Raw genomic sequence first — 15,332 nt, forward strand, 5'->3', positions numbered from 1 at the left:
AACCGAGCAACTTCGGTTTCGGGTAGTTCGGTTCGGTTCCGGTACTTACCGAAGGAACCGAAGTTTCAAGATGTATAAAAACAGCTCATTCAATTCAAACAAGCAATGGTAGCATTATAGTAGCAGCAAGCATTATAGTACAACACATAGATGTTTTTGTTGTCTCAAATTCAAATGACTAACTTCAAGTCACCACAACACATAGTAGCAGTACGCATTACAACAACTCAGCAACCTTAGACTGGGCCCAATGGGTTGAATTTCGGTTCTTCGGGAGAACCGAGCCCAAGAACCGAATATCCCGAGGAACTTCGGTTCTTTAGATCATGGAACCGAACAGGAACCGAACTTCTTCGGTTCCGGTTCCTTCGGTATCGGTTCTCGGTAACTTCGGTTCGGTTCTCGGTTCTCGGGTTTTTTTGCCCAGCCCTGCTCACGTGCGTGTTTCCTGCGGGGTCCGGCGCGCAGCTGCGTCACGCAATCAATCACCAGGAACCCCCCACCGACGCGTGGGCCCCGGTCCACCACTGTCAGCGAAAGTGCTCCAGTGATCGTGGTAGAGGGGGTAGGAGCTTTTGCGTAACTTGTGGGCCGCTCCGGTTAGCGGCTCGTTTACGTTTTTTCGAAAAAAAATCTTATATGTATGGAGTAATAAATAAAATTTATTTGCAAATTTTTTTTAGAAATTAGTGTAATTTTTCGCAACGGATTTAGTGACGGTAAAGTCTCATTAGATTTTTCAGAGTTCCTAGCGCGGAGTTCTGAAGTTAGTTTTGTAAACTAGTTTTGTTTAGCACCGTAATTAGTGATTAAAATAACACTATTTTTAGCACGAGGAGAAACCAAACAAAACCCTTCTTTTCCCCGGAGGGCGAGGGAGCGCACGAGGCGCACATGGGCGCGCGCCGTGATGTTCCCTGTTCTGCGCTGCCCCTCGTAGTTGGGCATGTTTAGATGGAAGGTAAAAAAAATATGGATGAAATTTTATTAATTTGAAGTATTAAATAAAGTCTATTTATAAAACTTTTTATACAGATGTGTTGTAAATCGGGAGACGAATCTAATGATGCTAATTAATTCATGATTAATTTATAATTAGCGGATGGTATTGTAGCACACTGTTGCAAATCATGGATTAAATAGGCCTATTAGATTCGTCTCGCGATTTACAACCCATTCATATAAAAAATTTGTAAATAGATTTTATTTAGTACTTCATCCATGTGTCCAAATATTTAATGTGATGTTTTTTGTGATTACGAGTTGTAATGCACTGTAGCCTGCCGCTGCCGCGGGGACGCGGCGTCCGGTGGGCCACCCCACCACGGGCCACTGGCTCGTGTCGCACTGTTGCCCGCTCGTCAGGGTTGATTTAGCACAAGTAGTATAAAAATTTTGATTAATAATTAGAGGTACTAAATAAAGCTAACTAACTCCATAGTCCTACGCTATTTCTCGAGACGAACCTAACGAGTCCTTTGACCGCACGATTAGAAGATGGTACTGTAGCATCAATGTAGCCAATCATCGATTAATTACTATAATTAGATTCGTCGTGAAAAGTTACACCCATCCGTGAAAAGGTTTTGCAAATAAACTTCGTTTAATACTCCATGCATATAAAATTTTTTACTCCATACATGCAAAATTCTTTTTTCAAGAATTGTGTGTGATAGGTATGATAGGGAAACAAGACCCAGGTTGCCAGGTTCGGGCGCACCACGTGGCGTGGCCGATAGCTGGCGTGTCATTTTCGCGGTTTCTTTTTCGCTCTCCCTTTTCGCTGAAAAGATGTTCGCGTCTTTCACGCAAGAAGCAGCAGACCGGCAAGCTCCGCGTCGTGTAAACTGTGGGCCCGTTTAGGTCCTGTTTTAGTTCTCACCCATAAACCCCGTAAATGAAAAAAACATCGCATTGAATATTTCGATATATGTATGGAGTACTAAATAAAGTCTATTTACAAAACTTTTTTCATAGATGGGCTGTAAATCGCGAGACGAATCTAATGAGCCTACTTAATCCATGATTTGCAACAGTGATGCTACCGTAACCATCCGTTAATTATTAACTAATCATGGATTAATTAGCATCATTAGATTCGTCTCGCGATTTACAACCCATCTGTGCAAAAAATTTTGTAAATAGACTTCATTTAGTACTTCAAATTAGCAAGATTCCATCACAAAAAAATTTCAAAACATCTAAACACGACCTTAGTTTCCAAAAATTCCCGTATGCTACATTAACTTTACCATTTAATCACTAATTAGGAGTATTAAATGTGGATAACTGACAAAACTCATCCCACAACCCTGAGCAAAATCTCGAGATGAATCTAATGAACCTAATTATGCAATGATTAGACAATGTCGTGCTACAGTAATCAATCTCTAATGATGGATTAATTAGGCTTAATAGATTCATCTCGCAATTTTCCGCCCATCCGTGTAATTAGATTAACAATTAGATCATATTTAATCCTTTTAATCTTCAGTTGAAACTGCTACAGTAATTTTTCCAAAAGTTTTTGGAACTAAACGCGCCCTGTGTAGCCCTGTTTTTACGTGACACTGATCAATTGAATGATGGAGAAATGTTATGTGCACAGTGCTGTTTTTTTTCTTATGAGAAAGCACTAACATATACACTCTCCATCTCAAAATAAGTACATTTCTTTGACCATTCGTCTAATTCAAAAATTTTACATAAATTATAAAATAAATAACTTATTATTAAAATATCTTTGATGATATAATAAGTCATAAAAAATTAATAATATTTACGTAAATTTTTTGAATAAAATGAATAGTAAATACGATTATTGAAAGTCAACAAAATACATTTATTTTGGGACGGAGCATTGTTGAGCAGCAGCGGCAGGCCGAACCTGACAAGCAAGGCGGTGACAGCGCCAGGCCGCCGCACCAGGCAGCCAGTACGCCTCCCATCCTCCACCTCTCTCCAGTCCGCCTGTCCTCCTCCCCGCGGGGCCCGCCGCCCCTCCCGGCGCCTCGACACGCGCCCCCCTCCACGAGCCCCGCCGCTGCCGGGTGCTCGCGGCGGCGCACCCGATCCCCGCGGCGCGGCCTCGACACCTGTCCCCCCCCAGTCCCCCACGCACGCGCGCGCGCACGGGAACCGAGTGCACGTAGCTTTCCCTCCCCCGCCCGTCTCGCGGCTTCGCCTCTCCCTCCTTTCTCTGCCGGTAAAACTCCCGAGCCCAACCCCAGCGGCTCGGCTCGGCTCGGCTGCGCTGCCAAATCTCCCTCCGCTTCCCCGCTCTACGCTCCCCAGGTCGGTCGGGGGCGCGTGGTGCTTGCCAGCTGCCTTGCTAGCTGCGACGCGCTCGGTGGTGGTGGTGCTGCCGCCGCCAGAGTCTCCTTCGCGAGTGCCCTCCATCCTTCCGCCCGTCCTCACGAGGAGGGTGCTGCCTGCCTGCCTGCCTGCCTGCTTGTGTGCGCTTGGCTTGGCGAATCGGAGGACTTGGACTGGGATCCGCGCGTGCCTGCCTCGAGAGCGGCGCTGGGCGCGGGCGCCGGATCGGCGCAGATCTGGAGGCGCATGAGGAGGCGGCGGCGGAGGGGTAGCGGGAGCGATGCGGTGCTGCTGCGGAGGAGGGCGACTTGAACCGGCGTGGGAAGGTGATCCTGGAGGAGGAGGTGGCGGCGGCGGCGGCGGTGGAGTCGGAGGGTGGAGGAGGGATGGAGGACGCCGCCGTGGCGGTGGCGGCTCCTCTCGCCGCGCCGCCGTTTAGCCCCGCCGCGGCGGGGCTAAAGCTGATCGCCGCCGCGGCCGCGGACCCGATCGCGGCGGCGGCCGTCGCAGGGGTCTCCGTGGCCCCGGTCCGGACGGTGTTGGCGGCGGAGGACGACGTGCCGCTGGCGCCGGATGGGGAGGGAGGCGGGGACGCGTCGGTGGCGGGGAGCCCGTGCTCGGTCGCCAGCGACTGCAGCAGCGTCGCGAGCGCCGACTTCGAAGGGGTCGGGCTGGGCTTCTTCGCCGCGGCGGAGGCCGCCGTCCCCATGGTGTTCGAGGACGCGGCCGCGTCGGCGGCCACGGTCGAGGCCGAGGCCAGGGTCGCAGCGGCCGGTAGGAGCGTCTTCGCCGTCGACTGCGTCCCGCTGTGGGGGTACACGTCCATATGCGGCCGTAGGCCGGAGATGGAGGACGCCGTCGCCACGGCGCCGAGATTCTTCGACGTGCCGCTGTGGATGCTCACGGGCAATGCCGTCATCGATGGGCTCGATCCCATGACGTTCCGCCTACCTGCACATTTCTTCGGTGTGTATGACGGCCACGGGGGTGCACAGGTGTGCTCATCTTTCATAAATGACTTTCTATAAGTGCCTAATTTTGGTTTCCCAACATGGAACTGTATGTACAGATCGAACAGTTAGTTGTTGGTACACATACATTGAGTGCATTTTCTTTCTCCCAATTCATTCTAGGTTGCAAATTACTGCCGGGAACGCCTCCATGTGGCACTAGTGGAGCAGCTGGGCAGGATACAGGGGACCGTGTGTGCAGCTAACTTGGGAGATGTAGAGTTCAAGAAACAGTGGGAAAAAGCCTTTGTGGATTGTTTTGCTAGAGTGGATGACGAGGTTGGGGGCAAGGTGACCAGGGGAGGAGGTGATGGCACAGGCACAAGTAATGCTGCTGCGGCAATTGTGCCAGAACCTGTGGCACCTGAGACCGTGGGTTCAACGGCAGTGGTCGCTGTTATCTGCTCCTCACATATCATTGTCAGCAATTGCGGTGATTCAAGGGCTGTGCTTTGCCGTGGCAAGCAACCCGTGCCCCTATCAGTCGATCATAAAGTAAGATCTCCTGCGAGGCTCTTTTTTTTGCATGACCTTTTATTCACATGTTAATTGGATGTTGACTGCTTTGCTCTCTGTTTATGCTTTAGCCTAACAGAGAGGATGAGTATGCAAGGATTGAAGCAGAGGGTGGCAAGGTCATCCAATGGAATGGTTATCGAGTTTTCGGTGTTCTTGCGATGTCACGATCAATTGGTATGCCTGTTCAGCACACTGCCTTCCTGATATAATAGAAGTCACCTTGGTTTACCATGCATTGGAAGATTTGAATATGTAAAGTTCAATAAATTTCTGTTAATGAATTACTACTAGTTCAACAAAAAATCTGTACCCCAAGTTTTGGTGAGAGGGGAAGGTGCTGCTTATTATTAATTTTGTTACCTGGTAATTTTACAATACTTGTGTAGTGCATGGTCCACAAAGGCATGATAATGTATAGAAGGACCATTGCCTAAAAGGTATCCATGCAAATTGTAGATGCTACTCTATTGTCTTGACAATATCTATCTGGACAAACTAGCTGCCTAAAGTCATAAGTTATCTGGCGAAACACGAAGGTTATATCAGAGCTGATTTATTTTTGGTTGACAAATATTCCAGTTTTCAAGTGTGCCACCATCTGTGTTTTCTAAGTAGCAAGGCACAATTTTATTCACTTTAGTTAGTGTTACTCAAAATTGTATATTACACAATACTCATACTCCTAATGCTCTCATCTGTACCTTGTCTTTGTCAGTTCCATGCACTGATCGTCTTTCTCCAGAATTGTTAAATTCAAGGAAGCCATGCAAGTGGATTGTGCCCTTTGTTATGATGTAGTACATGGTGCTGAATTCACATTCTGTTGAAATAGTCATCATGCCTTGAGCATCCAAAGATTGGATCTTGTAATGGAGGTCCTGTCTGCAAAGTAGCTTATGCCCTTGAAATTCTGATTCTGACTTCACTCATTTGATTCTGTCTCTAGAGCTAGTTTCTATTAGCGAATAAAGATCAGGGTCCTACCACATTTGAACACAATTGTAGTTTCTATTAGCGAATAAAGATCAGGGTCCTACCACATTTGAACACAATTGTTCTTGAATTATAGGAGCACTAGGAAAAAAAACCTACCTATCCTAAATCATGATAGCACCAATTTCTCGTGATCCTCAGTTTGTTCCATACATGATTGTGCAAGTCACCGAGGTCTGGTTGTAGTTGTATAGTTTGGTCATGCCCTTTCGTATGCTCAACTTTTGAGTAGATAGGTGATATGTCTGTTCTATACTTTTGTTCTCATGTAGTCGTGTCTGTGCAAACATTGCTTGGTTTGCGAGCCTGGGAAATTAGGCAGCTAGGTCATGGCCATGAATGATCCCCACTTCTTTTCCCTGAAATAAGTCTCTTTTTGGACGTTTGTGCATTAAGGAACAGCACAAGAAGAATTTGTACACTAAATGGTGAAGTAGGGGTGATGGAAATACTAGGATGTTGAATATTCTTCTGAAAGGACAGTCTTTCTCATGCCTTAAATGTTTTTCTCCACCATATTGCTGCTTTGTGTTTAGAAGCAGTTACTATTGGGAAAAGAACAATTTACTGATACCTTTTAGGTGGTTAAATGTAACAGTACTACTGAGCATGATTTGATATAGATGTTCAATTTATAGTTGGGAAATTTTCATAGGTATGCCAATGGATGCTTGATTAGGTGTTTTCTTTTCTTATCATTTGAAAATTTTAAAAACTCGATCATGTGTGCCGTGCTTCGAACCTGGGCAGAGCTGGGAGTTTCAACATTTCCCTGAGTTCAACTGCTCTAACAGGTCCACCACGAGAGGCTTGACCTTCATTTTGAATTTTAAACAAACTCCTAATGAGGCTCCAGTAAAGCAGCAATCATACAGTTGTTCCTGAGTAGTTCTTTAAGCTCATATACGACAGAACAGTCAAGATATGATGTTGCACATACGATTGTTTCCTTTTTTTTGGCTTGCTAAAGTCAGTCTCTTTGCATGTGAATATATATTCCAGTGGTAGCTATATATTAATAATTTGGGCAAAATTCGGATTTTGAGTCTGGTATCCTTATCCTCAAAATCCAATATATGATTTTTTGGATGGATCATTAAATTTGTCAATATCGAGAAGCAAATTCAAACAAATGGTTCAATGCCTAAGGTCCCAGGCATATTTGGAACTGACATTGCTTCCGCTTTCCCTTTTGGAAGCGTCATGTCGATAGTATGATGCATCCATACTATCGGAGTTTGGGCAAGTTATTTGGTTGCTTGGGAACATCGTTGAGTACATTGCTTTCTGTGCATTTTTTCACTTTTACCGTTCTACTGCATGTTGTCTTTTGAGTTCCTCACGTCTGAAGTGAAATATTTTCTACTGTGGTTTTCCAATGTTTTGATGCTTGTTGGTATATGACCTAGTCACTATTTGCTGTTTTAGTTTCTATGCACTTATACAAGATGTATATAGATCTTCACTGTTGGCTTATCATGAGTTCATGACAATGAGCATGCATGTTGCTAGGTTTCTTCTGTTCATTAGCAATGAACGCAGGAGGACCTTTTGTTGCCCTTGATTATTGTTACACTAAGTGGACTATACTCAGGCCTTGTGCCAAGTATTTTCAAATATGCTTGTAGAATAAATGAATACTTTTGTTGTTTTATTACTATATAATTTTTTAGTTTAAACAAAAATCCAAGATACAGAAACATGTGTCATATTATCAATGACTTCTATGTGTTGCAGGTGACAGATATCTGAAGCCATGGATAATTCCAGTCCCTGAGGTAACAATAGTACCTCGGGCGAAGGATGATGAATGTCTAGTTCTTGCCAGCGATGGCCTCTGGGACGTAATGTCGAACGAAGAGGTATGTGATGTTGCCCGCAAGCGGATACTTCTATGGCACAAGAAGAATGGCACAAGCTCATCATCAGCCCCACGGGTCGGTGATTCTGCAGACCCTGCTGCTCAAGCGGCTGCTGAATGTTTGTCAAAGCTTGCTCTTCAGAAAGGGAGCAAAGACAACATCACCGTCGTTGTAGTTGACCTGAAAGCACAACGTAAGTTCAAGAGCAAAACCTAACCCAGGATGACTCGATGAACAACTGCAGCGACAAGTTGTTAGGAACATATAATTTGGAGAATCCAAATTTGGTCAGTTTTAGTCCGCTATCAGTAGTACATTACTTAGCCCAGTTCTTTCTTTTCTTGGTTCTTTTTAAGCCATTTGGGCTGCCAAGGGATGTATCCCACGTATATGGTACAGATTGCGACCATCAGGGTTTATGTTTCCTGGTCGCAGTGATGGTTCGTTGCCCTGTATTCTTTTTTGTCAAGCTGGGCGTCCATGTATCTGGCAATGTATATTCGAGCTTGTAGGGTGCAAAAGAAACGAGTGTTATAAAGGGTTCTGTGACCCTGCCTGCCTTAATTTGTGAAATCTGTCAATTGCATCAGCTGCTCCGATGTATCTGGATCTAAATTGTGCTGAGATTCTGCCTCACCGTCTCTGGGAACCACCAGGTGCCTTTGTCGTTTGATTTGGTGAACGCTGAACAGGTTTATTGTGACCAATACAACAAATGAACAATTGCTGCTAACCCATTCTATAATTCTGTGTGGGTTCTTTTACCGAGCAACAAAAAACAAATGTTATCCGCTTGCATTCCACAACCTGATTTGAGCAAGCGGGGATATATTACGGAAACCAAAACCTGGAGAAACCTGATGGTTTTATCTCAATCTCTTGCGTGTGCATCGTAATTGTATGTTGGAGGTGACGACAGCCTCACTAGCTCAGCGGCGCACTACCTGTGTTCTCCACTTCTCCTAGTCTGCCAAAAATTAGGCAGCACGCGCGACGCAATCCAGAAATGCGTCCTGTGCGAACGGCCGCAAAGCCGAACTGGCCAGCTGGCTCAGTAGCGCCCCTTGCCTGCCGGCCGGGGTTCGATTCCCTTCGGGGGGCAGACTTTCAGTCGGTAGTGCAGGGGTAAAAGAATCGCCACGTATGTTCCCATGTCTAAAACATAGTCTGGGTCTGACCTAAGTCACAAGGCGACGGGCCACTATATATGGGTGGGGGCAAGAGTTCGAGGGTTTTCTTGAGTTGTGTGAAAAGATCTTAATACAATGCCGTGGGGGCGGTCTTTCCCCCCGCAGAGTTTTTTTAGAAATGTGTCCTGTCGGTGCCATCGCACTTGGGCGGCGTCTCGGTCTCGGCATCGGCAACGACGGGCAAGAGACGCGTTGGCCGTGCAGGTGCAGCTGCATCTCGGCGAAGGAAGGTTCGCGCGCTGTAGCTCGGTTGGGGTTGCTTCCTGCGAGACTCGTCAAACGCCAACACTATGATAACGCACGCGTGCCTACACATCTCACTGCCCATTTTTGCTTCAAACGTCATGGGCTCATGGGCATGCCAACGACAATACAAAGGATAGTGCTTAGTTGCTCAACTCATTCAGGTATACACGTCATACGTAGCACTTAATCCGCTCTAAGACAGATTAAAATTGCGTAAATCCATATTAAGTAGCGAAGTGTGCACGAGTACAGTTCATCAGCCTGAATCCTTACTAATAGGTTCACCAGAAAAATCACAATCCCAATGCCGTAAAATCAACTCTACAGACTTCTTGTATTTACCAATTCCACGGATCCACAAAATTCTGAGTTCCTCATGAGTAAGGTCTATACTAAAAACGAATTCACTTGAGTAGCTTGTAAGGCAGGAGCAAAAGGAAGCTAAAGTACTCGCTTGAATGGGCAGATACGGGATACAAGTCACAGAAGCATCTCTTGATCCAGAATCGACCAACCAGAAATTCATTCATCCTTTCTCCAGTCAAATGGGGCACGGCTTCCTTTGTATGTTACATTCACCATATCTTGTTTTTCAGCCAAAAGAGAATGAAGACTACCCCAATCACGATCGCAACAGGAGCATACTTCCGGATCAAGGCCTAGTATTAGAAATATTGCACGTCAAATAAATGTAACTTTCAAAACACACTTCTAGTTCTGTTACTCCACTAATAATGAACAACACTGGTGAAAATCTGAACAGACACCCATGTTACTTAGGCTGCAACCAGTAAACTAATCCAATGTTAAATAACAGCATGCCACAAATAATTGCAGTAAGAGTAAAATAAGATTAATGCAATACTTCTACACAAACAACCTGATCCATAATGTTATGTCAGGTGCTGTTCAAGAAAAATTCAACAAGCGCTACACTGACAGATGGAGAATGCTCAACTCAGATCAGCAGGCAAGTGTATAAACCATGAATTGTACGCACGCAGCAAATGTTGATTACCTGTCGATTGAGGTCCTTTGCCTTATCTGCGTATATTCTTGTGTCAGATGTCAATCTACTTGACATTTCACTGACCTCTGCACATAATGTAAATTTGTTAAATTGTTATTAATAATAAGCCAACCTTATGTAATGCAATGAAAAAGTGGAAACAAGTAGGAACCACCAGAAAACGGCAGTTCAAAATGCAATAATTCATTCAGTCTAATAAGAAAACAAAAAGGAAGGCCAATGCCTTTAGAAAGACTAATAAAGGGAACATACTTTACAAAAAGAAAAAGAGGCAAAGGTCAATTTAAAGAAAAAGCATCTTGGTTAGACACAAAAGTAAATTTTGGATTCAGGTCACAGACAGCTACCAGTCTAACATGCAACTAATGAAACATTTGCAAGAAATGATAGGGTCCTTACGGTCTAGCTTTTCACCAACACCAAGAACCTCTTGAACATTGCGGGTCATAATTTGATGCACCTCATAGAGCTCATCATTCAGTTTTGCAAGGTTCCTTTGAGTTCTTGTATCCAAATACAGTTTCTTAGTCTTCTGGATGAATGTATCTAAACAGAAAAAAAAACATGCTATCAAGCAATCTGAAGTAAGAATGAAACAATAATGCTGGCGAGTGAACTCAGGAACCATACCGAACTTGATAAATGCATATGGCCTTGCAGCAGTTTCTATTTGATTGCCATTGACCCTCTCAAATTCATTTTTCAGATCTTCTAGGTACTGGAATGCAAGTTTCTTTGGGTAAGAACGGTCACACATAGTCAGATAACATACTCGGCCTTCAATGATGTAGCTGTACATTTGAATTAAGGGGCACCAGCACCAAGACTTTCCCAAAACACTAGAACTTGATAAACATGATTACCAGGGTGGGTGTCTTTGTATTAAGCTTCACAAACAATAATAAAAAATGAAGTAAAAGCTCCAATAAGTCACTAAAGAGCAAATTGGTTTAGGCAAGTAGCCTTGTTATTATAGCCATTTTTGGAGCAGCTTCAGGGAAATCACATAGATCCCTTTACCATAAGGGGGTCTTTTTAATGTTTAAAGGCAGCAAAATTTCCAGTTCTTTTTACGGATAAATAGGGCATAACTCATCAGAGCTATATAAATGCAATATGCAATGGCTTGATGTGCATCATATAAATCATATGGCTTGCATGGGCATGCAGAAGCAAGCCTAGATCAGGATACAAAGAGGACTATAAATGGCATAAGGATACTGGAAAAAGTAGGCCCCTGTCTCAATTGACATCCGGGAAGCTTCGTGATGCCCTTTTGACAAGTTCTTAAAAATAAGTTTAGCTTGCTGCTTGTAGAAATCAGCATCCTTCTGATCTCGCCCATCATCCAACCCTTCTGCCAGTGGAAGGCCATCAGTGACACGCGCTATCATGGTCAGCTTCACCATTGTGTCAAGAAAGCCAGAACCACTAAAAAAATATAGTAGAAAACCTACAAAGTAAGCTGCAACAAAAAACAGGAGATGGTACTTCAGAAGCAGATCCACTTCAAACAGGAGATGTATTGGTTATGCTCCAATACATCACAAGTCAAATCTCTGGTAATAATGTGTCAGGAACCAACAGTAACAATAAATAGCAAAGCTTCATGGCATATCATACCACCCAACAAGCAATTCATGCCATTTACAAGATAAGATGTGCGACAATCATAGAGGGGTTACTTGTTCATTGCAAAATGCCAAGCCTATAATCAAAACCTCAAGTGCTCATAGATTCATAACCACTACTATTTTATTCCATAGCAACAAAAGATAACACAGGCAACAATAAACATAAAAGAACTATACTGATATACCTCACAAATGCACTAAGGCAACCTATATCAGAATATGTCTTATAGGTGAATTTGCTGAATCTTCTAAGGACAGCATACAGAGTTGATAGCCACGACACAAATGCAATTTCAGTTAAGGCGAACCAAATGGAACGAGAAGGGAAATAACAAGGCAGCAAGACAAAAAATACATATGTTTTAATTCATACCTCTCATCACAGTTAGAAAACACGACCTACATATTTTTCGATCACTCAATCTTGCATGAGATGGTAATACAAGATTCCAGTAACATATAGGTACGAAAATTCATACCTTTCAATTGAGCCGTGAAAATATTGTAGATCAGTCCAAAGCTTACAGATACCAAATCAACTTAACCGCACAGTTTCCTTTCCTAGTAGTTACAATTTCCTTGATCTAGAGAAAAAAATGAACGAGTAACAATAAATAAACAAAGTAGATAACTTCGTACTAGAAATCTAAAGTAGGCATTTCAGAAATCAGAAGTTCGCAAAGCAACAAAGATTTCAGAGACATTAATACATTTGGCCATTTTCCTAACATCCGATTCTGAGGTCTTGTTTGTAAATAAAGTAATATGCTTACTTTGTCAATAAAGAATGAAAGGCTAGTCATTTAATTGTTAGCATGTTTACACTAGTTCAGGCTAAGGAACAGCATCAGATCAGCAATGATGCACTGAACTTCTGTACACAGCAGAGGCTCTGGTTTCACCTTTTGGGCTCATGCTACACAGAAGGGGGAGGCTGTTGACAAATATCTGACTGCTATGCCAGACCAGCTCTATGATGCATTTGGCACCTTAATAAGTGCCAGATCGCTATAGGAGCTAGGAGCTGAAAATGTGGTTGATTAATACGACAATGTAAACTTAATTCCTTTATTTGAAAAGGCTATTACTGTAAATGTTTATTCAACATATCTTTGTCGAATTCTACAAATAAATTAGTTTGCAACATTCTCTTTTTTTAGGAGTTTGCAAAATTCTTGATTGGACAAATTCCACAACGATAACTCCGGAATTCATGTAGAACAGTTTGGTTACTACAGCACATAAGCATAGGCAAAATCTTAGTAATTCAAGAGCTACTATAAGCGTGGCTAACGAATTTGTTACAAATCCAAGAAAGATGTGAGGAGATCCTCTACCCTTCTAGCCCTTTTATATTATATAAAACAAACCAACCAGATCTAGTTTATAAGACTGAAAAGGAATTAGAAACCATCTTGGGTCCAGCAAGCTGCAGATCACTTGGGAGTCACAGATGAATCTAACAAATTCACAAAAGAATCATACGGATCAAGAAACCGTAGATCCAAGAATCGGAGAAGTGATAGGATCGGAGTTACCTCGTTGTTGAGCCCGACCTGAGTGACTGAGTTTGATGGCGGAGGATGCGGAGGGGCAGGGGAGGCTGTAGATTCGACGGAGTTGAGCACGGAGGTGACGGAGAGATAGGTTCCGGCGCCCTTTGCAACTGCTGCGTCGTTGGCGGTGAGGGAGGTGGCGCTCCGTGCAGGCGCACGCGTGCGAGGCCTAGGAAGCAAGACGAAGAAGAGCCGAACGGGAGCCCGGCCTCGATCTCGTCGCCGCCGCCGCCCGGCGAATGATTTACCAGCGCAGCGCCGTTCTCGCCCTCTCTACTCCTCGAGTCTTCTGTCCTGACGCGGAACGATAAGCCACCACGAACGGAGGAGGCAGAGCGCCTCTGGTTAGAATCCACGGGCTTAGCCCAACAGGGCACGTCAAAAAGCCAGCCCGATCCAACCAACACTCCTGCCCTCCTGCCCTTTTGAAGAGCCCACAAAGGGCCCAAACACAGGAGCCCATTAATTTGCTGGTCGGTATGGAGGGCTCCTATATATAAGTTGGGGTAAAGTCCATTGTTGGTCATCCAATATATTTGACTTTGATCATCCAACTTTAAAATCGGATATTCTTGACCATCAAATTATTAAAATCATTCATATTTGATCATCGGATAGTTTTGCTAAGCGATTTGGGTGACATGGATGCCACGTGGTGACGATTTTGCTGGCATAGATGACGTGGTTTTACTGACATGAACGTTGCAGGACGATGGGTCTCACCTGCCAGCCCTTCTCTTTGCTCTCTCTTCGCTGAGCCTCACTCACCAGAGAAATTTGACGCTGGTGAAGCACCTCTGTCCAATTTCTTATGCCATAAGCTCCCTTGGGTATCCACGGATCTGTTTCCACCACCGCAGTTGTCAATCTGCTTTCATCTTCCTCCTCTCGCCAATCGATTCCTCCTCGACTCGAGCTCCCTTCTCCTACCAAATTCATCGCTGCCAAGCCATCCCCCCAATAGCCCCTCTGAGCAGTTCCAAGCCCAATCTTCCACCAAAGCAACCTGTCCATAGCCCATCTTCCACCTTGGGCGCTGCCATGTCTATTTTTGGTAGGTCACCGGTGAGCTAGGCCACGGTGGCCACTCGCCGGCAATGGCGTTCGCTATGAGGGAGAGAAGAACGACCGCACGGAAGGCGGATGACCAGTGTCTAGTGGCTAGGTACCCGCGGGTATCGACTGCAACTGCAGCTGTGCCTGCCGAGGCCCCTGTGACCCTAGCAAACGAGGAGAGGGCCGGCAAGCAAGGCGAGAAGAGAGAGAGGGAGGGGAGAGAAGAAATAGAGGAGAGAGAGAAATGAGGGGTGATAGGTGGGCTCCACCACCATGTGGCGTCTACGTCAGCAAAATCACCACCAAAACCACCCAATGGTCAAATATGAAAGATTATAAGAGTTTGGTGGCCAAAGATTCCTAGTTTTGAGGTTTGATGGTCAAAACCAAACTGAGACGATAGTCGGATGGCTAAAAATGGATTTTACCCTATAAGTTGGTTAAGCCATCTATCTTTGAAGACCCAACATATCTTCTTCTCCGACGTCGGCGCAGAGCGGCGGATGGCAGTGCCGGAGCTTCGATGGCCCGCACAAGAGCACGTCGGCCGGCGACGAGGCTCCGGTGGGGTAGCCGGCGGCAACGCTCCCACGCAGGCATACGGGGGCACAGGTCGGTACGCGGCGGTAGCAGCGATGGCTCGGCCATGGTGGCGCGATGGCGACGGTGGAACTGTAGTGACATAGGGGCGCTCGGCGGCGGCGGTAGTCGGTCGCGGCATGGCGCCGCGGTGGCGCTGAAAGGATCGACACTAGGCCTAGAGGGGGGTGAATAGACCTGTCTAAAAATTCTCTGAAAAACTTGGCAGAAAACCGTCAGGTCCGGATGATCCGGCCCTACGTCGGATGATATGGTCCTTCTCAGGTCCGGATGATCTAACTTTAGGTCGGATGATCCGACAGCAGAAAAGAATCTAACACA

At 45.1% G+C, this 15,332-nt stretch overlaps 2 protein-coding genes across 8 annotated transcripts; one reads left to right on the top strand and one right to left on the bottom strand.

Moving 5' to 3' along the window:
- The first annotated feature begins 3,218 nt into the window (after positions 1-3,218).
- LOC120672882 (probable protein phosphatase 2C 6) lies at positions 3,219-8,288 on the top strand. 4 transcript variants are annotated; one of them, XR_005674368.1, is made up of 5 exons: positions 3,219-4,310; positions 4,449-4,820; positions 4,913-5,018; positions 5,560-5,719; positions 7,575-7,708. XR_005674368.1 is itself a non-coding variant. In XM_039953493.1 (4 exons), exons 1-4 carry the CDS (start codon positions 3,702-3,704, stop codon positions 5,640-5,642), a joined length of 1,170 nt encoding a protein of 389 aa, XP_039809427.1. In that variant the 5' UTR covers positions 3,219-3,701; the 3' UTR covers positions 5,643-7,568. The 4 variants fall into 4 exon arrangements, 2 of the variants coding, with proteins under 2 accessions (XP_039809427.1, XP_039809426.1); XR_005674367.1 differs by lacking the exon at positions 7,575-7,708 and adding an exon at positions 5,885-7,568 and having other exon boundaries at positions 3,220-4,310; positions 5,560-5,831; XM_039953493.1 differs by lacking the exon at positions 7,575-7,708 and having other exon boundaries at positions 5,560-7,568.
- A 1,024-nt stretch (positions 8,289-9,312) lies between these two features.
- On the bottom strand, positions 9,313-13,685 carry LOC120673314 (25.3 kDa vesicle transport protein-like). 4 transcript variants are annotated; one of them, XM_039954093.1, is made up of 7 exons: positions 13,338-13,685; positions 12,279-12,383; positions 11,387-11,630; positions 10,796-10,956; positions 10,565-10,711; positions 10,154-10,230; positions 9,313-9,794 (listed from the first exon to the last, which is right to left on the bottom strand). In XM_039954093.1, the coding sequence occupies exons 3-7, from the start codon at positions 11,572-11,574 to the stop codon at positions 9,711-9,713; spliced, it is 657 nt and encodes a 218-aa protein (XP_039810027.1). In that variant the 5' UTR covers positions 11,575-11,630; positions 12,279-12,383; positions 13,338-13,685; the 3' UTR covers positions 9,313-9,710. The 4 variants fall into 4 exon arrangements, with proteins under 4 accessions (XP_039810027.1, XP_039810028.1, XP_039810025.1 ...); XM_039954094.1 differs by having other exon boundaries at positions 13,356-13,663; XM_039954091.1 differs by having other exon boundaries at positions 10,565-10,956.
- Positions 13,686-15,332: the final 1,647 nt, after the last annotated feature.

The sequence above is a fragment of the Panicum virgatum genome, chromosome 5N (genome assembly GCF_016808335.1).
Source record: "Panicum virgatum strain AP13 chromosome 5N, P.virgatum_v5, whole genome shotgun sequence".
NCBI classification, from domain to species: Eukaryota; Viridiplantae; Streptophyta; class Magnoliopsida; order Poales; family Poaceae; genus Panicum; species Panicum virgatum.

What these genes read in the sequence shown, in the direction of transcription:
- LOC120672882 (XM_039953492.1), top strand. Translation starts at nt 3,702, where the DNA reads ATGGAGGACGCCGCCGTGGCGGTGGCGGCTCCTCTCGCCGCGCCGCCG. An exon ending in ACGGCCACGGGGGTGCACAG is followed by an intron (nt 4,311 to 4,448) that starts GTGTGCTCATCT and finishes AATTCATTCTAG; the next exon opens with GTTGCAAATTACTGCCGGGA. An exon ending in TGCGATGTCACGATCAATTG is followed by an intron (nt 5,019 to 7,574) that starts GTATGCCTGTTC and finishes TATGTGTTGCAG; the next exon opens with GTGACAGATATCTGAAGCCA.
- LOC120673314 (XM_039954091.1), bottom strand. Translation starts at nt 11,574, where the DNA reads ATGGTGAAGCTGACCATGATAGCGCGTGTCACTGATGGCCTTCCACTG. An exon ending in ACAGGGGCCTACTTTTTCCA is followed by an intron (nt 10,957 to 11,386) that starts GTATCCTTATGC and finishes TCAAATGTACAG; the next exon opens with CTACATCATTGAAGGCCGAG. An exon ending in TGTTGGTGAAAAGCTAGACC is followed by an intron (nt 10,231 to 10,564) that starts GTAAGGACCCTA and finishes CATTATGTGCAG; the next exon opens with AGGTCAGTGAAATGTCAAGT.